Genomic DNA, 21,848 nt, shown 5'->3' on the forward strand with positions numbered 1-21,848 from the left:
TGTCAGTTTCTCAAAATATAACCGCTCCTCTATGCTCTCAGATCAATCAAGTTGCCAGTTCCTATTCAACACCCTGCTGCGCTGAAAACAGCCGTCAAGTTAGACACAGAGCAGGGGGAAACCAGGAAGTTGCCTTGTCTTCAAAATTGTCTCGGTAAGAAAAAAAAGGCCGAGAGAGAGAGAAAGAAAGACAGAGAGAGAGAGAGAGCTAGAGAGAGAGAGAGAGACCTTATTGTGAAGGAGTCTTTACGGAAGTGGGCGCTTTAACAGTAGCTCCGGCTCACACCTCCCTCCCGCTGACAGTCGCTTCACCAGCAGAGGCTCGGTGTGGTGTGGTGTGGTGTGGTGTGACGGCTGCAGACAGCACATGAGCCCGGCGTCTTGCTTTACGGACTTTCCCATTTAAAAAAAACAAATATCAAGCATCTGAAGCGTGTTAGAGGCGCTAGAAATGAGCTGAAAAGACAGCAGGTGGACGCGAACGAAGTTTATTTCTCCCCGTGGTCGAGCTGACACCGGTTTATCGACTGAATTTGAAAGTCCATCCCTCAGAAAGTCTCCTAATGGGAAAACTACTCAAGGTAAGCCTGCGTTACTTAGCCTATAACGTTATGTTTGTAGAAACAAGCCACATTGTCTACTATAATTTTATATTTTTAGCACATTAGAGATTCATTTAAAACTCATATTTTCACTTTTTAAATAGGCTTGCTTTGCTGTTTTAGCTACAAACTGTTTATTTGGGGAAAACATTACATTTTTTACAATTTATTTTGTTGTAGGCTATGGTATTTTTGGTATTATTTTATTTAAACCCATTTTATGTAGGCCTACTCTCCAATAGAAGAGCGTGGTAAATGGTGAAGGAGATGCTAAAGGTGTGTTTTAAATTGTGTGTAGGCTACTGTATCATTTTCCAGGCCTGTTGGTCTTTGAATGGCCTTGGATTACAGGGCATTGATGCTTGGATGATGTAGGCCTACTTCATCATTTCTGAAAGTGAGAAATCAAACCTGTGTGGCTCTCATCTCAGCTGTAAGATGAGGTTTCCTGTAGGAACACAATCAAAAGACTTCACTCAGTGAAAACAAAAAACAAAACAAAAAAGGTTGTGAAAACGCCTTAGAAGACATGGGCACTGTGTAAACATGTGTAAACTACCACATTCAGATCTGGATGTTTTTTTTTTTCTCTATCCCTTGAAATGCAAATATGCAGTAGGTGTGTGACTCATTGCAAAAGCATCCTGTCTGTTGTGCTGACTTAATTTTTCATAATGAGTGAAAGAAAGCCTATGAACCTTGTGACCAGGACTTAAGGCCACACTGGGGGTGATTTAAGCCTAATAATATGCAGCCTTTTGTCTGTACATATGTGTGTGTTTTTGTCTTTATGTGTGTGTGTGTGTGTTGTTTTATTGATTTATTCATAGCCCCGGAGGAAATATCTGCCGCAGCAGTCCACCTGCTCCTCCAATTTCCTCACGGAGGATACCAAGATACAGATAAAGGCACACATACACTCATGCAGACGCGCACACTGCATCACTATGGTGCTATCAGAAAGAATGCAAGGTCCTAATACAAATGTAGCCTAGGGAGCATTCCTCATCGGCCATATTACTTCTAGCCTTCCACTTCAACTTGAAGTGTTTCTGTGCAGAGGACTCGGAGCTCATTCCTGCTTTTCCCGGTTTTATTTTAGTGTGTCCTGCTCCTGGTGAGACAAAAACAAAGCCAGCTGGTATATTTTCAATTAGATAAAATGACTCTCACTTTCAGAAGTTTTTTTCCCTATAGGAGTTCACTATGACTGTAACCTGCTATTTTCGCACACAAGTCCTAAGCTGTTTGTGATGTTGCTGTGAGTCAAAATGACTACAGCAGTCAAGTTGCTTGTATTTTGAAACACGTCCGACTCTTATCTGTAGCCATGTCGGCACTCGGCAGTGCAGCACAACATTGTAGCACAGTGCAGTCCATGCTGCAGACAGACAAATGACTAAGGCCACTGTGTTGTTTCGGACAAATAAGGGTGAAGCGTCTGTTTCCTGAATGTGATTGTGTTGTGTTTTGCTTTTCTTAAAACCATGAATTTGACTCTTGAGGGAAAGAGAAAAAATGGAAATAGAAATACACCAAGCTAAATCTACTCATGTTACAATTTGGTTTTCCAAAGAAGTCTTTATCCTCCATACTTTGCTTTTCATTTTGGCTGAGTGTTGTGCAGGCTGTCAGAACTGTTTGTGTGTGTATGTCTTTCAACCATTGGCTTAAACAGCCTCCGAACCAGCCAGTGATCTTTGACCCTTATTCACGTTCACTGTCACTTCAGCTCAAAGGCCTGACAACAAAGAGTTGCTTTTGTTCCTTGAATTACTCTTCCATGCACATTCTTTGCTCTTTCACTCCGCTGCCTGTAGAGGAGTAGAGTGACTGCAAACTGAAAGTCTTGCAGGACGATATCCAAAAAATTCTTGCAGATAGAGATAGTAAATTATCACAGGGGTTGAATTGTCAATCTTTGGTGTGTGTGGTCTACTGTTTGCAGTGTTTGTCTGATGGCAACAGACAGGAAAGACCTGCAGTATCTCTCCTTCACACATTATGGGTGCATGCAGCAGCCTGTTACCGAAAGAGCTGCTCAGTGTTGTCAGCACACCCTGCATGGAGTGGGAGATGTTTTTTCAACAGGGATGATAGCGTAGCCATCATTTCCCTGTTAGCCAAACTACCTCCACTGGGTCGAGGGGGAATCCCACCAGAGCAGAGATAAGCTTCTTGATCGGTCTGTCCAGGCTTTTCCTGATGGCTGATGTCACCACAGAGTAACCGAAGGACCAACTGCTACGGGGTCTTCCTGTATCCAGTCTGGCATGGTTTTCCTGGTCTGGCATGAAGCCGCTTAGCTCCTTGTATTATGGAGTCTTCAGTACCAGTACCATGCATGGAGGATTGTTTCCATCGCTGTAGTACTCTCAGCAGCTTCAGGCTCAGGTTGTGCTCCACTTTGACTTGACCAGCAATGAGCCTCACCATCTGGACCAGTGGCATGTCGCACCTTCATCCCTCTGACTTCTCACCTGGATGTCAGCTTTCCTTAGTGTAAGGCTTTTTGGTTGGCTTTACCTAAATTAAAGTGCAGGAAAATTGAGATGATGAAATTACAACATTTGGTTCAGGTGAGCAGTCAGCAATACAGAGGTACAGACATAAAATATGACAATCAGGGTTTCTGAAATCTTTCAGGAGGGCAAGAAGTGGTATTTTCCAGGTATTTTAATTCACTCAAAACAGGTCGGACAGGTAGGATTTTGGGTGCAGTCAGATCTACTTTTTAGTAGAAGGCCCATTGAAGTCTGATATTTATTTGTGTGGTAAAATACAGCAGGTCAGCTGAACCCTGTGGTTTCATAGATGGCATATGCCTCGATTGCAGTGCTGTGAAGCTGCACTTATGCACAGCAGAGCTGTTATTGATATACTAACACACTCAGATTGACAATGCTGATCATTAGCAGGTAACTATCATTACCATTTCAATGTTTTAGACATGCCACATGCTAAACGAGTGCCTCAGTCCTGAAACCCGGACATTTAGCATTTTACCACTGAAGGTTCGAAGTCTGTGGGTTTGTATTGATTGTGTTTTAATAAGATGTGGTAAATCCAATATCAAGATGTTTTATTCTACAACATTGTTGATTGCTTGGGACAGCATTTACAGCTCTGTGTTTATGCTCACACTTTTATCAACTGTTTTTGACTAGTCTGGCCTGACGGAAGTGTGTTGCTGCGATTAGCTTCTGATTGGTCGGAACGAGCCACCCGGCGGAAGTCCCGCCTCCGTGCTGCAGCTTTCACAGTCCGCCCGGTAAAGGGAAACATCAACAGACAACAACAGGAACCGAACCATGGATCTATACATCCGTGTCATGAACTGAACAGAAGAAGAAATGTCCGTCAGTTGTTGCCGACCGCAGTTAAACCGAACAAAAGAATAAATATCCATCAACGGTTGCCGACCGTCGTTACACCGCGGTCCCAAAGCGCACCGTTGCTATGTCGCCGACCACAGCGATTGTGACTGGTTGAAAGAATTCCAAACGGAGCGTTTTTCTCTCTGATCGCAGAATCATACGCGGACCAGCCAGACCCTTCTTCTCTGGAGGAGGGTCTGGCGAGCGAGACTAACTTGGTAAAGAGATGTAAAAGCTTAATCAGATTTTCAATCAATCTAGTTTCGTTTAGGGCGTAACATTAGGTTTTTATTTCTGGCCATTGTAGGATTTTGGTCATAAACCAAACAAAATATTTGAGAAATGAAATCATTTATTATCTGCATATAATGGAAACCAAAATGTCATGGCTATTGGTTTTAATGTTTAGTAAGATAAAACAAAACAAAAAAAACTGTTAAGCTCATGTGGCACTAAAAGTAAAGTCAGGGAGATCACCAGAGTCATTGGGTGCCATCCTCTGAGGACCATGAGTGATTGTAGGACATTTAGGGGCATTACATCTCATAGCTGTTGGGCCTAACCTTGACCAACCAATACTGATTAGCGTGGATAAAGATACAAATTTAGCACCTCTGTAGCTCTGAAAATGAGTCAGACATGTCTCAGATGAATGTATTCGTTGCCCACACCGTCCCCTTTATCTGCTGTCTGTGCCACACATCATTTTGTCTAACACGCCAGTGAGCATGAAGTCAGACAAGGCTTGAAAGATGAATAATATAGATGGGTGAGTCAGACCCCTATGTGATGGAAAGATCAGGCGGCACAAGGGAGACTTTACTGGAATACAGAGCGACAGACGCAGAGGTCAGGAGTTTACTAGGCTTGTCTCGTTCACACATGAGTTGCAGGCGTGCATTCAAACACAAACACATATGTGTAGGAGTGATGTATCGGTGCTGTGAAGCAACAGGTTTCAAGATGAGTGTGGTATGAAAAAGAGAAATCCTAAATTGTGTGTGAGCAGCATTCCAGTCTCACTTTCTCTCTCTCACGCACACACACACACATTTATACCAGTCTTTGTTTGTTCCTCTCGCTCACAGAGGTGGGAAATGAAAGAAAACGGGAAATTCTTGCGCTGAATTGATGCCTGGGTGCCGTGCGGGGACAATAGGGGAAGGGTGGGGGTAGAAGTAGAGTTGGTTTACATGTTCTGCCCATTAAGCAGCCTAAAAGTATAAAAGAGGGAAGGGAAACATAGAGGTCTGAGCTGAGAAGGAGTAAATAGTTTTTCTATTTTGTTAAATCATGTTTTGTTAAATGCTCCTGTACAGACCATTTCACATGTGGCTTTACAGTGCCGTGATTGAGTAAATGAGTGAGTTGTAGTCAGCTTTACAGTGAAATGAGGTATTATCCATTGAAATTTAGGATATTTTGTCATGAGCGTGGCATGAACAGACCTCAGATCTGAATTTAGAGCTAACCACCGATGATCTGATCACTGAGGACAGACACACCCTGTATTCGGTGCAGAATAGAGGGGCACACATACCCGTAGACAGCAGAGTTTTGTGAAGGTGCCTCCTCTCTCTCGAGTGTGACTAAGACTTCCACTGTGTTCACACTTGCTGGTTGTCTGTGGGTGGGGTGACACTGGTATACTGTCTTCCTCAGTGCAAGTGGCGGCCTTCCTCATCAATATACTGCTGATATTCACAAAGCCCTACTAAGTTGGGCTTAGTTTAGGCTGATGTGATTTCACACATAATGATGCTCATGCTGTGTATGATTTCACCATCAGCTTGTTACTCAGTGGAAGGGTCTTGTTGCAGAGTTATGTCACCCCATTACCCCCAAAACATGGCAGTGTACCCTGGTCAAAATTTAGTAGTAAGTATGTATCGTTCTCTACAGCAGAGAAAATAAAACTGAGCTGATGAAAAAGTTATAATCAAATGGTATGCAAAGTTGAAGTTGTAACAATGTAATGTTTTAGAACTTGTGTCTTTTTATTCCAATATGTGTTGTTTTGTTGTGTTAAGTGAATGTATGAATTTGAGTTATATATGGGATTGACAAACAAGCGAATTTTTAACTCATCGGCCAGAAAACTGCTTTGGTTTTATCTATGATTTATCTTAATTTCCATTCTGTGATGTTTTTTCAATTAAAGTTATTCACGTTTCAAGAAAAATTAACAATTTAGCAGAAAATATATCAATGTATTTAATTCAGATAGACCACTTACCATGACTCACCTTTGCCCAGTGAATAGGTTAGTGTGCTGTTTTTTTTTTACAGGCATGGTTGCACCATAGTACAACCATGGCAGTCTTGCATCGTAGACCACCACCCTATCTTCACATCCGTATAGGTCGCAGGGCTGCTTGCGTGTGTGCTCTTTTGGTTTCTGAGGTTCTGGGTGTGTGTTAAGAAAAGCAACATCATACTCTATGCCTACCCATCCCCAACCCCACCCCGCCCCCAAAAAAAGAGATGAGTCAGTTTCAATATGAATCATTGTGTGGCTTCCGAAGTGATCCTACATGAATTTTAACCTTGGGGATTTATGCTGATCTCGCTTAATAGCTGATGCATACAAGAGGTTGTGTTTCGGTTGGTGTTGGTACAGTAGTTCCTCATCATTAACTACTGTGAAGTCTCGCCTTAGCACCTTTACATTAATTGCCATAATGATCAAAAAGGGAAGTAGGAAACCCACAGACCTGTCATGTGAAAAATGTTATAGTTTCACTTTGTGTACTTAAGGAAGTTCATATCACATTTAATATTGTGTATGGTAATTCATTTTTTTTGTGTTACATCAGTAGCAGCAAAGAACATGTGGCAGTTACTTTTCCGTGACCTGCGTTGAAACCACCAGCTGAATGTGTGGTTGAGGTGTTGACACACTAGTGAAAAAGTGGACCAGATTGACGCATGTCTTTGCATGAGAGCAGCAATAGGAATTCTCTCTTAACTTCAGGACCTGTCTCTGCCCTGCATCTTGCTGAAATCTATCGACATGACACCTTCCTGCACCCCGTCCTGGCTGGCTGCTAATTTTCAAATTTCTTGCAGATTCTTGTATTGTCACTGCCAAACACATCAAATTTACTACAGCTCTTGCAGATTAACAGAAAACAAGCAATGTAATAGTGTGATAAATATCATAATTAAACTAAGCAGAGGATGATTTAAAGGGATAGTTCAGTTCTCATTCACATAGTGCACATTTGCCACGCTGTGAAATAATCATGTATAATTACGTAACATTACGATACATGAAGCAAATACCCAGAAATCTTGAAAACAACTCTGACTCATAATGTTACATTATTATTTCATAGCGTGGTGAATGTGCAGGTCACAACTTCTCCATGAGGGCGTTTTGGAGTTGTTGGATTGTGTATTGAGTTTGATCAGGGACAGGGGACCTGTACCATTCACCTCCATTGTGTTCACTGAGCAGCTCACGTTTCTGCCCCGCAGATCTCAACACAACATGCACCGATAATTAAAAGTAATGAACCTACCCCTATGACTATAGGGATTATGGCAATAGGCAAATTTGCCAAAATGTTGAACTATCCCTTTAAAGCCTTTGGTATTATGTTGACTTGCATGGTTAACTGTACATATAAATTGAATTGATGCATCTGTGAATACCTGCTGTACAAAAGGGGCTATTAAAAGCTGCCCCACACCACACCCTAACTCCATGTTGGCACACATGTAGCTTTCAGACACAAACATGTCAGTTGCAACAGATAATCACAACCAGAGCATGAGCAGTAAACAACCATCACTACTATATGTACTGTATATGGCCAAATACGCAGGTCATAAATGCATGTCTTCAAACATTTACAGTATTGAAAGAGGCATCTCTTTGTGCTGATATTGCACATTTGAGGATCAAATCCATGTTTTAATTAATTAAATGCTAACACAAGTGAAACCTTGCCCTAGCTGAAGCAGGCTAGCTCTCGCTGTTCTTTACCATTTGCTGATGCACCATCTGCCTCCTAACACTGTAGAAACGTGTCAATTTTGATATCTTTGGTCCAAAACTTACAGTGGCGTGTTTTGAAGTGGCCACAGTGAAGTACAACATAGTGTTGATCTACCCCAAAAATCATTGCAACTTGTAATAAATTGCTTAAACTTGCTTCTTTGTATGTGTCAGGTGTGTCAATCAGCGCATGTAACTTAATATAGCATGGCCTGCTGAACTGTACAGTCTTGTCTCTGTCTTTACTTCTTTCTTTGGTTCAACCGGTTCCTGTCTGTCCTCTGATGTTGACGACAACCACGAACCTCTGTTTCCCCCTCCACAGTCTGTCTTCATTTCTCTGTCCCCCGCAATGTCTCATGTACTCTACAGTAACGCCGTGCAGTCACGGAGCTGACTGCGTGACTGTGGGTTTATGTTCCTATGCTGCTAAGAAGCTGACAAGTGGGTTGAGGGTGCATGTGAAACTTTGAAAGTCTGTCTGGTGACAGCTGTCTGGGATGAATTTGCAGGAATTGTGTGTGTGTGTGGCTAATTAACACATGTGTCTGTCTGGTTACATTCACATTTTTCTCATGAAGTCTAAGATGATGCAAGTTTGTGTGTTTTGTTGCAATGTCTGACATTCATTGACACAGTCTATCATCTTTGTCAAAATCAAGTCGCTATAGGGTGATGGAAAAAGTGGATTGTTGGCACGTCTGTGTGTACAAGCTAAAGGGGAAGACTGTTTCCATTGATAACAGCATAGAAAGGTCCCTTTGTGTATTTTGAGCGTGAGCTCATTTGTATTCATTTAAGGGGAGCTGAGATAACAAACCAGAGGTCCGGCTAAGAATACTATCATTAAAAAAACTTTTTCTTTATGTATCCACTAATGGAGTTAACAGGATTGCAACGTGGTCTTACTATAACTACTTCAAAGACTATGTTACCACTTATTACAAGGGGAATACCAATCACAGCAATGTTCCACCACAATGTCAAACCTGTGCTGTGTCTACACGGGGACTATTTTTTATAGTGTACATAAGATCTGCGTCTGCACATAGAAAGAATATGAGAGTCATGTTTGTGGTTCAGTTATATTTAACACATTTCACTGTATCTTTTGTGCAATGACAATTAAAGTATTCTATTTTATATACTAGCCGCAAATTCACTCTATGAACTCTAATATCAGCTGGTTTCAATTGTGGGCGGGTGGGTGGGTTATCTCGCTGACTGGCTATACGGCCTGCCTATGAAGATACATACATTATAGATTTCTTCCCCTTCTGCAACTGCATTTGACTTTCTGTGTTTTCCTTTTGGCAGCTGTTACCAATGGAGCCCAGACTGACAAACAGCATGAGGCTTGTGTTCATCTTGAGCATCTTCCTCTCCACAGGTAAGATAATCACTCTGAATATTTCTTTTTCTCTCTGCAGGTTTTCCAGAGCATCTGGTGTTTGTTGACTTGTTTGTGAAGTGACCACTAGAACCTATCTTTGAGTCATTAGACAAGGGCCTCCCTAAACAAAGGAAGATGTTTTGCAGACACACAAGCAAATTTATTTTTACCACCGATGCAGTTTCGCTTGTACTACAAGCTGTCTGGGTGTCTGTCAGGGTTGAAAGTAGGCCAGTGTGTCTACTACCAAAATATTCAATGGTGGTACGCGGTTAAGGTCACAAAAAACAAACCAAAAAACACATTGGCCAACATTTTCTCATCCGAAGCAGATGTAGTCTCCTTATTAATTGCTTTTAAGCCTTTCAAAAATTACTTCTGAACTGTCAGTGTTGTGATCTGTGCTTCCGCTCCACTCTGTCTGATATTGTGTGTTGTGGGGTAGAGCAGGCAGATGTTTGCTTCAAAACTTCCCAAGTGAAATGTGTAGCAGAATGGTTTGTGGTGATATTCAGTTTCACAGACAGCAGCTCACACAAGCTGTGTGTGTGGTGACGATCGGGGAGGGCTCTGCGACTCATATCAAGCTCTCAAACACAGCTGTAAAAAAGTGCGCTTGATTTTTTGTTCTGGCACACTCTTTTTTTTCCCCCAACCAGACCAGACTTTTACTTATCATCATCATCATCTGTTCTTTTACTTTTGTGACACTTTTTTCAGAGAAAATCCAAACATCAGAAATAAACTGAAAACATCCCCATAGTCTATTAACTAGGAATAATTCACATCCCAAACAAATCATTTCTACACACAGTGTCATGTTTTCTTTCTGCTCCATATTCACTACTCACAAAAAACTTTTGGATGAAATTTATGGAAAATTGTAAAAGTTCATGCTACAATGATATTATAGTCCTTTTAGTATGAAACAGTAATGTATTCATCTAAAACAATTTATTGAAACAAAAGCTCACATCAGTGGTGGTATACCACAACAAAAAATGTCCATGTTTCAATAAGTTGTCATGTGAACTAAAGACGTCCACTTCTCTGTCTTTCCATGACTCTTCCAGTCTCTGTGTTTCTCTTTTGCAACCTGCTGATGAGACTCTGTGACACTCTAACCTCAGTGGACACTTCCCTCTGACGACATCCTGTTTGACGCCTCATAATGGCTAGGTACAGTTGATTGACTGTGAGGTGTTGTCTTGGTCTCATGATGTCAGAATGTGAACAGCACGATGAACAGGACTGTTTCAATACAAACTGTTATCAAACCAGAACATTTAGTGGTCGATTCATGGATCAGACACTTGTTGTGATTTCTGCTGTTAATCCCCTTGTTAGAGAACAGCATGTCATGTTATGAGAGATTGAACAGTTGGACATGTGCATTCAAAAGTTTAGAGAAGGTCAAATTAAGTTCACCTGTAAAGGTTAAAGTGCATATTAGGTGCATTCTGAAATTTCACCCAAAAGCCAAATATCCCTGACTTTTTGTGAGTATAGTGTATATATTACAAAATCTTCTTTTTATCAGAGATGCATGAATTTAAGGAGGTAAACAATACAAGCTATGAAGGTTGCGCTTGTAGTAATGACAAAAAACTGAAAACGTCCCATCATCCCTGGCATCAATATAATGAAGCAAGGCAGACAAGATGTTTAGTTCATGAAATAATTCAAAACATATGTGGTTGTAAATAGAACCTTTGCAAACGAAAAAGATTTGTGTGTGCACAGTGGGACTTGAGTGTCTAGCGCATCGTTGTGTTTGGGTGCAGCAGGAAGTATGCGGACAGCCAGGAGATGAGCTGTGTGCTGATGAAGTTGCGTTTAACTTGTGCAGTTGTGGTAATTTGTTAACCCTCTGCACAATGCTATGGGAGGACATACACTGTGTGCTTTTCTGTTCTGCAATGTTTTTGTCACTTCGACTTTTGAGGGCAAACCTCTGAAAAATCACACACACCACTTCCTTAATGTTTTGCTTATTTGTACATTCTTCAACTGACTGGTTTGTGATGACGCAAAAAAAATTTCAGTGTGACCAGAAACATGATCGAAACCTACACGACAGGAGCATCAGATGAGTCTGATCATCAAATTACCACTAGTGTTCTAGCAGGCCTCCAACTAACTTCCTCACACTAGCTATTTAAAGGAAGTAAAAACTATTTTGTGGGACCATATTCATTTCAACTGACTGTGTGATTGGCTGGTTGAGATTGTTGCAAAATCTGATTAGTAACCGAAAACACCTGTGGCCGGTTTCACAAAGATATTTTACAGCGGCTTGGACTCTGGAGAGAACATTTCATTGAACATGTTTGAATTTCCCTGTAATTGATGAATGCCTCCAAAAAGTCAGATGAAAGTTGGATGTGCTTCATTTGTCAGAAAAAAACATTGTAATTATTTACCCAGAATTCATTGCACTACAGTCCTGCATAAGATGGAATGGATGAGTATTGACGTCTATCTCTTGATCACTACGATTAAATAAACTATTTAACTGTTAGTCAAAGTGTGTGTTTGTGAAAGTCAACTGATTACAATAATGGGTAAGACAGTAGGAAAACATTTGGAATGAGGTGTAAAGATACGAGTTGAGTACCTTTATTGTCATTCATACCAAGGTATAAACGAACGATACTCGTCCTAAATTAAGAAAAAAAAAATTGTGTAACCTCACAATAATATCACGTTTTTCTACAACCACCAATCTTTCTTTTTTTTCATGTTCTCATTGTGAAATTTTTACAGGTTTACAATAGACTTTGAATTTATCTTTTGAAAATCCTTCCTCAAGGCCAAAATCTTATTGACAATTATTTGGGCTCATCAGAATAATGGAAGACATAGTTTCAAAATAAACAACCAGATATTTATTTATCTCAGGAGCTTGTCTCTGGCTTTGTTTCAGTATTGTGTTCACTACTCATATATTTTAACAACAGTCAAGCCCTTTGTCCTTCACTCGATGTGTGTCTGCTTTTGTCTCCCTCAGGTTCAAGTGAGAGTGATCAGGACTTGACATTTTGTGGCATCTGGCGCCATGGCAACAACCCCCAGAGCGTGAACGTCCAGCTGACCCCGGGCTGTGATGGGATCTCGATATTTGCCGATATGCTCTTTCTGTCCATCAGTGGAGAGATCACTAGCCAGTGTCGACGGTGTCACATGATTCCCCTTCACACGCTCGGACTAGATTTAGAGAAGGAGACAAACTTCTGCCTGTACTGGGAACCACTGCTGGACAAGTTAACGCTGCAGGTAAAGAGTGGAGGAGGAAGGAGGCTAGATGAGGGCTTAAAGCTAAAAGCTCATGTAGGCCTACAATTTTGTTTTTCACCCAGTATCTGGCTCAGTGTGGGTTACACTAAAATGCATGTATGAAATGTTATATACAATAAATATACTGTAAATATACTGTAAATGTACTAGGGCCGTTGCTAGGAATTCTGGGGCCCCTGAAAGAATACTAAAGTGGCTTTGTGACTTTTCCACTTTTTTTCTTAGACTACGTATGTATTATCATTTTTTATTTAGCCTACTTTGTGTTGATGCTAATGCAGCATTACTATGACTATTCGTCAGGGTCTTATGCAGAATAATTCAGTCATACAAAGATTAGACTACTGGGGTTTTTTGTGGGCCCTACTGGGCGCGGGGCCCCTAGAATTATCATCAACTTTCTCCCCTATACAATGGCCCTGAAATGTGTATATATATGTTTAGGGTTAGGGATGTGTGTAATACACTGTTAAAGAGTGTCTCAAGTGTTGCACACTTTTGATTTGTCTTTGTTTTGCTGGGCAGCTTGCAGGAAAGAATCACTCCCTGTGCTCGTCTGCCACCCCGCTGAAGTCCTACTGCACTCACCTGTCTGACAGCTTAGCTCAACCCGAGGCTACCTACGGCATCACCAACGGGACGCTTCGAACTGATTTCATCACCAACAAAACACGCAGTGGCTACGAGTTCAAAGGGGAATCTGTCAACTGCAGTAAGGAGGATTGGATGTCATCTTTGTAATCTATGAGCAAGATGAGAGTTTTGTGCATAGTACATAATTGTTTTGTATCATTTTCTGCTCTAATAATTCAGTTTTGATTGTCCCTGAAGTCCTTATTTGTTCAGTCAAATGTGTGAAATGTGTTAAGCATGTCAAATTCAAACCTGCTTTGTTATTTTATTTCATTTTTTTTATTTTTTGCAGAAAATCTAAGTGCAGGAGCAAGCCAAAGCCAACACAACCAAGACAACATGTAATTTCCTCTTTTTTTTTTCTCAGATAGGCCTACATCGTCAGATTTACAGTAGAAGTACCATGACAGGGTGTTTTCCTCAACATCCTTCCTCATAGGACTCTTGATTGCCGATGCCTCTTCTGTCTAGTTTTATGTTCAGTAATCAAGAGCATAAACATTTGCCATAAACAGGAAGCTAAACTTTTTTAAGTATGTTAGGGCGTTGGTTGCTTTCTTTAAATAACCATCTGAAACCAGAGTTTTTTTAATCAATGTCGTGATGATGGGTGTGTGAATGTGTGTGTGTGTGTGTGTGTGTGTGTGTGTGTGTGTGTGTGTGCAGGATCAATGATGCTGCAGGGAATGCTGAAGAGTCCTGCAGCTTCAACAGCGTTGAGGTGAAGATGAAGGACGGTTTCAAAGGCCTCAACCTCTCATCACCTATAAAACAGACTCACAAAGAGGTGACTCATCATTACTTTTGGAATGGAGCCACAAATCAAAATCTTCTAAAAAATTAAATGTATAGGAAATTCTCAACAAATATCAAAACTTCTTCAAGCCTGTGAGTTGTGCTCAGCTTAAAGCAGAAGTAAGTGGTCCGGTCGTTTTCGCTAATGCTGCGTTCCAGGCAGGCTTTTGAAATCGTAAATTACAGCTTCAAGTCACAACTTACGACTTTGTAGCGTTCCAGGCAACCCACTCGTGTTTTTCCGACCTGTTTTACCGGTGAAAGTCACTATAACGGCCACTCGTAACTTCTGACCGGTGAACTCGTACCAGATCGAACTGGTACCACTTCACGGTCGGAAAAATACGAGTTTCCTTGAACGCACCATAACAGTCCTCGTCGCTACGTCACCACATTCACGGCGTCCCTTGGCTGCACACACAGCCCTGCATGCCGTTCTCTCTCCTCATTGGATAAAAACTGTAGGATACGATAAATGTTTTCTCCTCGGCTCAGAGCAGAGCAGAGGGACTGACAGACCCGTGTTTCAGTCCAAACACTCTATGTAAGTGATTGCTGTCGGAAGATATAACTATTTAAGACTTATATTAACACAAATATATCACTTACTTCTGCTTTAATGAAGGAACAATATTTTAAAAACTAATCAGAAATTCATTGTTTCATTTCTTTAAAAAAATGGCTTATTGGTTTCATTTAACATTTCTCAGCAGATATTTCTCAATTAGCAGTGAATGGTGGATTTGATGGGAATCATTTCAGCTATGGATTTGTGAACTAGAGAGTGTTATTTTTTTTTTTAGCACAAAGGAATGATACTTTTACCTGATAGTTCTTGATACGATCAGTTGGTTCAGCAACAGCAACAAGACGAAAAGCAGCGAAACGATTCAAACAGGGTTCAATGATTATGGTTTAAGAAAAAGTTCATAAATAATAATAGATCAATTATTATTGTCATATTCCTTTGAAATCTAGAGATTATGCTGTCCTCAGGTCCTGTGGCAGGCTGCTCCACAGGCGAGGGGCATAACTGCAGACTGCTGCCTCTCCATGTTGTTCTAGGAACAGTTAAAAAGGGAAGTGGGAGTCTAAATGAAAAACATATGTGACTTGTATTCAGGTGCTTGAGTGATTTGGAAACTAATAAAAAGGATCTTAAACCCTTTTATAAAGCTGACAGGTAATAGGAATAGGATGCTAGTCTTATATCGTCATAAATCTGCACAGGCCACATCTGCAGTATTGATTGTGTCAGCAATGCTGTTTTTTTAATCTTTTTTGCTGCATACTAAAAAATAAAGCACAGTTCATGTCAGACGCAAAGAGACAATAACAATATTTCAGTAGTAACTTGATGAACCCACTGTGGCGAGTCCAACGAGACTATATCCAGACTGCTAATCAGGGACTCACTTTATAGCAGGATCTTAAACTGGCCAGTGAGTATGTACTCAAGTTGAGGGTGGTGGTGATTTAGCTCAGAAAATAGGTGAGAGCTGAGCCACATGAAAGTGGCTGATAGCAGCATTTTACTGACAAGTAGAGGATGGATGTTGAGACCTGACATTTTTTCCCTTCAAACTAGCTTAAAATAGAGACATTTCTCTATGTACCCATCAATCTGCACACAGTCTACTCATTACAGAGTGTACACCAGGGGTTTGTGATGCACAGTCTCAAGCAGAGTAGCACGGTGGTATGAATCCTGTCAACAATCTGACTTGAGATCTGAAAACCATGGAGATATTTTGTTTTATATCCATTCTGTATTTAACTGAATGCTTATGGATTGACACTATGATTTCTATGGTTTATAGGCAGCAGTTCCTCTGTTCGAAATGAATTCAAATCCAATCAAATCAAATGAACTTTATTTGTCCCGCAAGGGAAATTAACCTTGGGCAAGACTTGGCATCATAACAGCTGCTTTGTACATGCAATACATACATTACATACACAATACATACACTATAACAGTAACGCAAAGGCAAACATATCCAAGAAAAGAGAAAGAAAGAAAGTGCAGAGAGTGCAACAAATAGTTTAAAATACTTATCATACAAGTTCAAGTAAAAACATACTAATAAAATAAAAATAAAAAAATCGACCCAATGTCTAATATCCTCTCTCCATCTGTGCTGTATTTTGTTTATCAGTCCAGTAATGGTACATCTGAAGTGCCCATTGCCACTGTCCATCTCCCCCCTGCTCTACAAGCAGCAGCAACTGGGACGAGCAAAGTGCGCTGCACATTCTTCCGAAACGTCTCTGTGTTTCAGGTGAGGCTCTGTTTGCCTTTAGTCAACACTGGCAGCTGAAGACAAAAGTCAGCACAACCTTACACACACACTCATCTGTCTGTCTGCCATTTTTATTGATCCAAGTTTAGGCTTTGAAACAGTGCTTTGTTTCTACTGTGTGTGTGAATATGTAAGCGGTATTAAATGAAGTGTGTGTGTTTGTGTGTTCCAGGACGTTCAAAAGCAGGTCATGATTCTCAACAATGTAGTGGAAATTACTGTGGAGAACAAGATCATCATTGATCTGCCTGAGCCAATCAGGATTGCCTTTTACCACGATCCCATATCTGTAAGTTTGTGTCTGTGTTAGTTTGATCCATGTTATATCAATTATGTTGTCTAAATCTCTACACACCTCATTGGTCAGTATTTTCTACAAATTCAAAATTAAACAAGTATTTGATGCTACATACAGTGCACTGAAAAATATTGTTGAAGTTAGTAATCAAAGAGGTTTGTGGGTCTTTATTTCACTCAGTTATGAACAGTACAGCTGGATGTGTCTGTGCCTTTGAATATGTGACAACCAAGACAAGATGGAGAAGGATTTTTTTTATTAAGAAGATAAAGTACAAAACAATTATCGTGCATTGTTAGCATCATAAGTGTTGTGTTGCTTCAGAGAGAAACCCAAGCCTAAATATAATTTTCTCCTGTCATTAAAGGAACAGAAATCAGATTGTCATCATTTTTAAAAATCCAGTTGAAAATGAAAATGAAAATACCAAAACTATCACTCCAACTGAAATCATGACTTATATTGCAATCACTATGTACCAAAATAATTGCACGGCATATTTTTTTTCATTATTTATAATGTTGTGCAAAAGCACTTGTGGGCAATAATTCATTACTGTTACTCAGGAAGAGGAGATTGTGGCCTTATTTCCTGCGACTTTGCTGTCAGGCAGCAAACAAACGCAAATTCTGACACCACATGTTGCTGAACCTGGACTGTTCACTTAAAGCTGAGAACAAAACCAACACAACTGTTGCAATGGTTTTGCTCCATGACGTCTCTTTCAAGCAGTCGGTCACGTCATAACAGAAAACACAGAAACCACTTGCTTTCTTTTCTTACCTCTTCTCTTCATGCTCTGGGTAGTCTGAGGCAGACACACACACAGACCCAGACATGAACCCTCAGTTTAATGTTATATCTGATTAGTATTTACTATTACAGTCTTCTGTGTAGAAAATAACTGCATGCATTTAGTGACAGCTCTTTCAATCGATGTGAGAATATTGTGGTGATTTAATGCAAATAAAGAAAAGAAATGTGCAGCATTATAATGAGAAATGATGACAACTCACATCTCTCTCCCTTTTCTTCAGAAAAATCACACACGGAAGTGTGTGTCATGGGACACCAAGAAAAGTAAGAATCAATCTTATGCACAGTATTTATACAATACATATCTGGGTTAAGCATACTGAAATCAGTGTTGTCCATCTGCAGATCCATCGCAGGTCACCTGGCTGGAGGATGGATGTGTGACAAAGCAGATGGGAGATGAGCACACTGAGTGCAACTGTAACCATCTGACTTACTTCTCTATACTGGTGGTGAGACATGTTTGCAGACACACTTGTCTTTTTTGGGGTTTTTTTATGCAAGAAACTTACAAACAAAACGGAAAAAGAGTATTGACAGTGACACACACACTCAATTTGTTTGTGAAGCAACACGTAAAGCGCTTCCCAATTTGAAGACCTTGCTGCTCTTTCTCATTGCCGTATCTGTCCCACACTGCAGCAAATGGAGCCTCGACCGGTGCGCCACCTCCTGGCCTTGACGGTTATTTCACATCTGGGCTGCGCTGTGTCTGCGATCAGCTGTGTCGCTCTCATCATTTATCTCTGCAGGAAGAGGTAATACTCCATGTTGACGTATAACGTGTGATCCAAAGTGTAAAACAACAAAGATAATTTGTAACAGTGAAGTAAATTCTCATTTTCCTTCCACTCCCACCTTGCAGCAAACGATCTAAGGAGCCATCCACACCCATCCACCTGGGCTTAGCTGCATCTCTTGCTCTCCTCAGTCTGCTTTTCTTCCTCACTGGGACCCTGGCCAACGTGGGAGGGGAGAAGTTGTGCACTTGGGTGGGGGCAATGCTCCACTACGCTCTGCTCAGCTCCTTCAGTTGGATGGGCATAGAGGTTTTCCACACCTTCTGGTTGGTGTACATGGTGTTCAACCCCCTCTCCAAAGACATATGGAAACTGTGGCTCTTCATTGGCTTTGGTGAGTGTGTGACATTATAGTATTTGTAATAAATCTATTCAATGACGCACTGAGGTGAACGTGACATTAAAGTATGGCCTTCCATCCTCCAGGTCTCCCTGTTATTCCTCCTATCATCTTAGCTGGAGTAGGAGACATTTATGGAAAGAGAGAGGTGGTGTCAAGCGATGACGTCTCTGACCCTTATCAGATGTGAGCATGAATATTTGGATTAAGATACTTGACACATGCAGAGAGCTGAACTTCTGGCATTTTATTTATCTTTTCTGGGATTAATTGACAGTGTATTTGATGTTTGTAGGTGCTGGATGGAACCCACCCCAAAGGGCTTGCTAGCTCACTATTTCACCAACATGACGGTCCTGGTCATCCTTGTGGTCTCTGGCACTGTGATGCTCGTCCTGGTCTATAGAAAGATCCACAGCAGGGATGAATGGAAGCAGAGTCGTGTGGCTTTTCTCAGCATCTGGGGCCTCAGTTGCCTCTTTGGAACAACATGGGCTTTGACCTTTCTGGGCCTTGGACCCCTGTTTGAACCTGTTACCTTCCTCTCCTGTATCATCAACTCTTTTCAAGGTCAATACTTGTGGTGTGCATCTTCAGAACAAACAGACACAAGCAAGCTTCACTCAGACCAGCTTTATGTGATAATGTCATTACACTCCAAATGCAGTAGTGGAGGAGCCATTATAGCAAAGAATTATATGGCACCAGACTTTAATTGAGATGAACAACAAGAAGCCACATATTTGCATAATAAATTGCCACCTTCACGGAATGTTTAACTATATATAGTCGCTCCCTGGACAGAGGTATTGTTGCTGCTGGCTGACAGACTGGTGACTGTGTGTTTGGAGCCAGTTGTCCATTGTATCAGTGTGGGAATGAGACAATAGCCGTGGTTAATCACGGCCTTCTGTTACTGTGGCCTATCAGAAGAAAAGCTGTTTCCTCTCACATGCAGCACATTTGTTTTTGATCCAGATCCAAGAGCTAAACTTATTAACCCAAACACTGCTGGGTTGAAAAAGGGAATTTCAAATGCTAACTAGCTAACATGTCGCTTTAAAGATGACACACAAACATGTAAATTCAGCATATATAAACACTGATTATTACAGTAAGAGTTGAAAATAACTGTTAGCAAAAATTATTAATAATCATGTGTCTGAAAAAAAGAAAACTAAGGACACCAAACTGATTCTAACCTGACTCACCCAGAGGTGAAACTTGGGATCAGTGGTAGGGAAACCTGAGCTGAAGTCAGATATTTTTAAAATGACCAACTGTATTTAAATCTCACCTATATACAGTTTCTGTATGTTTTGACATTTGATTTTGGAAACTGGAAGATGGATGAATGAATCTTGTGTATGCTCTGTTCCCCCAGGCTTTCTTCTGATGCTGCGGTTCTCCATGCTCGAGTGGATACGGAAACAGACTGGTGGTTCTGCTCTTGGCAGCAACAGCACTGGATCTACCAGGCAACACATGTTACAGCCCAAGAGCTCAAGGGAATCATGAACGTGTGGTACATAAAAAAAAGCTGCAGCAGTTATGTAAAAAATAAAGGTTTCCATGATGTGAAGGAGAACGCTCAATAAGACATTGCAGCAACCCCCCTGAGCACAAATGAAGAGTGAATTTCAATGTGACCCCAACAAGCAGTGAATAATATCTCCATTGATCCCTACACCTATCATTCAGGTGCCATTTTTGCATTAGACATCACAGACATGCTCAGATGTGGATGAAATGATAGGTCAGCACTCCTGACTGAAGCACCAGTAGCATTAGCACAAGCGCATTAATTAACTGGTGTCTCTAAATGTTTTCATTCATCATCCATAAGAAGAAGCTAAATATGTTTATATCTGCTATACGATCACATGTGGCTTCTTCAGGTTTCTTCTACCAGCACCTTGACTGTCGCTCCGCACAGGCATTTTCTATTTCATGTCCATATCTGCATTTTGTAAAGAATCATTTTTGTTTATAGCCACAATATGTAACATTAGCAGCTAATGGACCACAGGGCTGAGCCCCCAGATCTCATTCTGGTGTGGGTTGATTTCTTTTTTTTCTTTTTTTGTCAATTCTAGCCATAATTGGCTCTCACGTTGCTGGAAGTAGGGAGAAAAAGATATTTAATTACTTGATTCTTCTTCTCTGGTGCAGTGGAGGAGAAATCACTCAGGAAAACATTGATACAGGCCCGGAGTCTGTATTTGTAAAATTACCTAGACTGGCTCTAGTTTAAAATAAAAGAAAAAAGGAAAGAATTTATTTGAGATTTTACATTCTAATCTAGAGATGAATTTAAGCTTCATTTCCAGACGTTGAGAAGTTAAACGAGTACGGTCACTGTGCTTTGGTGTCCAATATATTGTGAAAATTGTATATTATTGTTATTATTTTTATTATGGACGCTCTTGTTGAACCGTAGATAAGCTTTTTATTTCTGATTCTTTGTACACTTTTATTTTATTGTGACATCTTATACGGTAGCACTTTAGACTTTCAGTTTTCAGTGTATAGAACCTCAGTGAGTTGTCTTGTCTGTGGTTCTTGTAATTGACAACATTTCATAAACAGTATGCATGCATTGTAAATTAGCTATATGTTTAATAATGTTGTAGACTGACTCAAGCTAGAGTATAGTCTAGTCTGTATTTAGACTTTCAGTTTAAGTCTTAAAATGGACCAAATCCATTAAAATTGAGTAATAGTTCAAACTGTTTTGGCTGGCATGGTGTCTTTTTTCAATTTAAATTAGGTTTTAAATTCCTACATAACCATTTTTTTCCTTTTAATGACATTCCTTTTATCCTACAGTAAGCACAGCACAAAAAGACTTTTAGATACTGTGACGTTTGCACTGTTTGTTTTGTAAAGAGAAATTTTATGATGTTCAAATTATTTTGTACATTTGAGTTATTCTGTATATATAGCTTTAATAAAAGTGTTTTGGTTACAAAGAGCTAACGGCTACATGTTTGTCTTTCTGTGTGTGTGTGTGTGTGTGTGTGCACGCAGCAGTGCACAGTAAGCACATTCAAGGCTTGCTGTTTTCCTGCTCTGTCATGCCTCCTTATCTTTTGCCTGTGTGTTTCCTCCCTAGAGGTTTCAGATGTGTTTTTCTCATCACAAACATGCTGCTTGTTTGCCTCTGAAATTCTCAATGTCTCCACTACGTG

General features: G+C 40.5%; 1 protein-coding gene across 1 annotated transcript; it reads left to right on the plus strand.

Moving 5' to 3' along the window:
- Positions 1-356: 356 nt before the first annotated feature.
- On the plus strand, positions 357-20,205 carry LOC146990008 (adhesion G protein-coupled receptor G1-like). The gene is made up of 15 exons (XM_085772963.1): positions 357-581; positions 9,300-9,372; positions 12,386-12,651; positions 13,198-13,384; positions 13,598-13,646; positions 13,972-14,092; positions 16,260-16,382; positions 16,576-16,692; positions 17,739-17,781; positions 17,863-17,969; positions 18,160-18,275; positions 18,383-18,651; positions 18,744-18,843; positions 18,953-19,227; positions 20,042-20,205. The coding sequence occupies exons 1-15, from the start codon at positions 564-566 to the stop codon at positions 20,173-20,175; spliced, it is 1,998 nt and encodes a 665-aa protein (XP_085629089.1). The 5' UTR covers positions 357-563; the 3' UTR covers positions 20,176-20,205.
- Positions 20,206-21,848: the final 1,643 nt, after the last annotated feature.

Source organism: Trachurus japonicus, chromosome 3 (genome assembly GCF_045865225.1).
Source record: "Trachurus japonicus isolate A0001 chromosome 3, Traja_1.0".
Lineage (NCBI taxonomy): Eukaryota > Metazoa > Chordata > Actinopteri > Carangiformes > Carangidae > Trachurus > Trachurus japonicus.

Coding starts and splice junctions, on each gene's coding strand:
- LOC146990008 (XM_085772963.1), top strand. Junction 9,373..12,385: donor GAGCATCTTCCTCTCCACAG/GTAAGATAATCA, acceptor TGTCTCCCTCAG/GTTCAAGTGAGAGTGATCAG. Junction 19,228..20,041: donor TATCATCAACTCTTTTCAAG/GTCAATACTTGT, acceptor CTGTTCCCCCAG/GCTTTCTTCTGATGCTGCGG.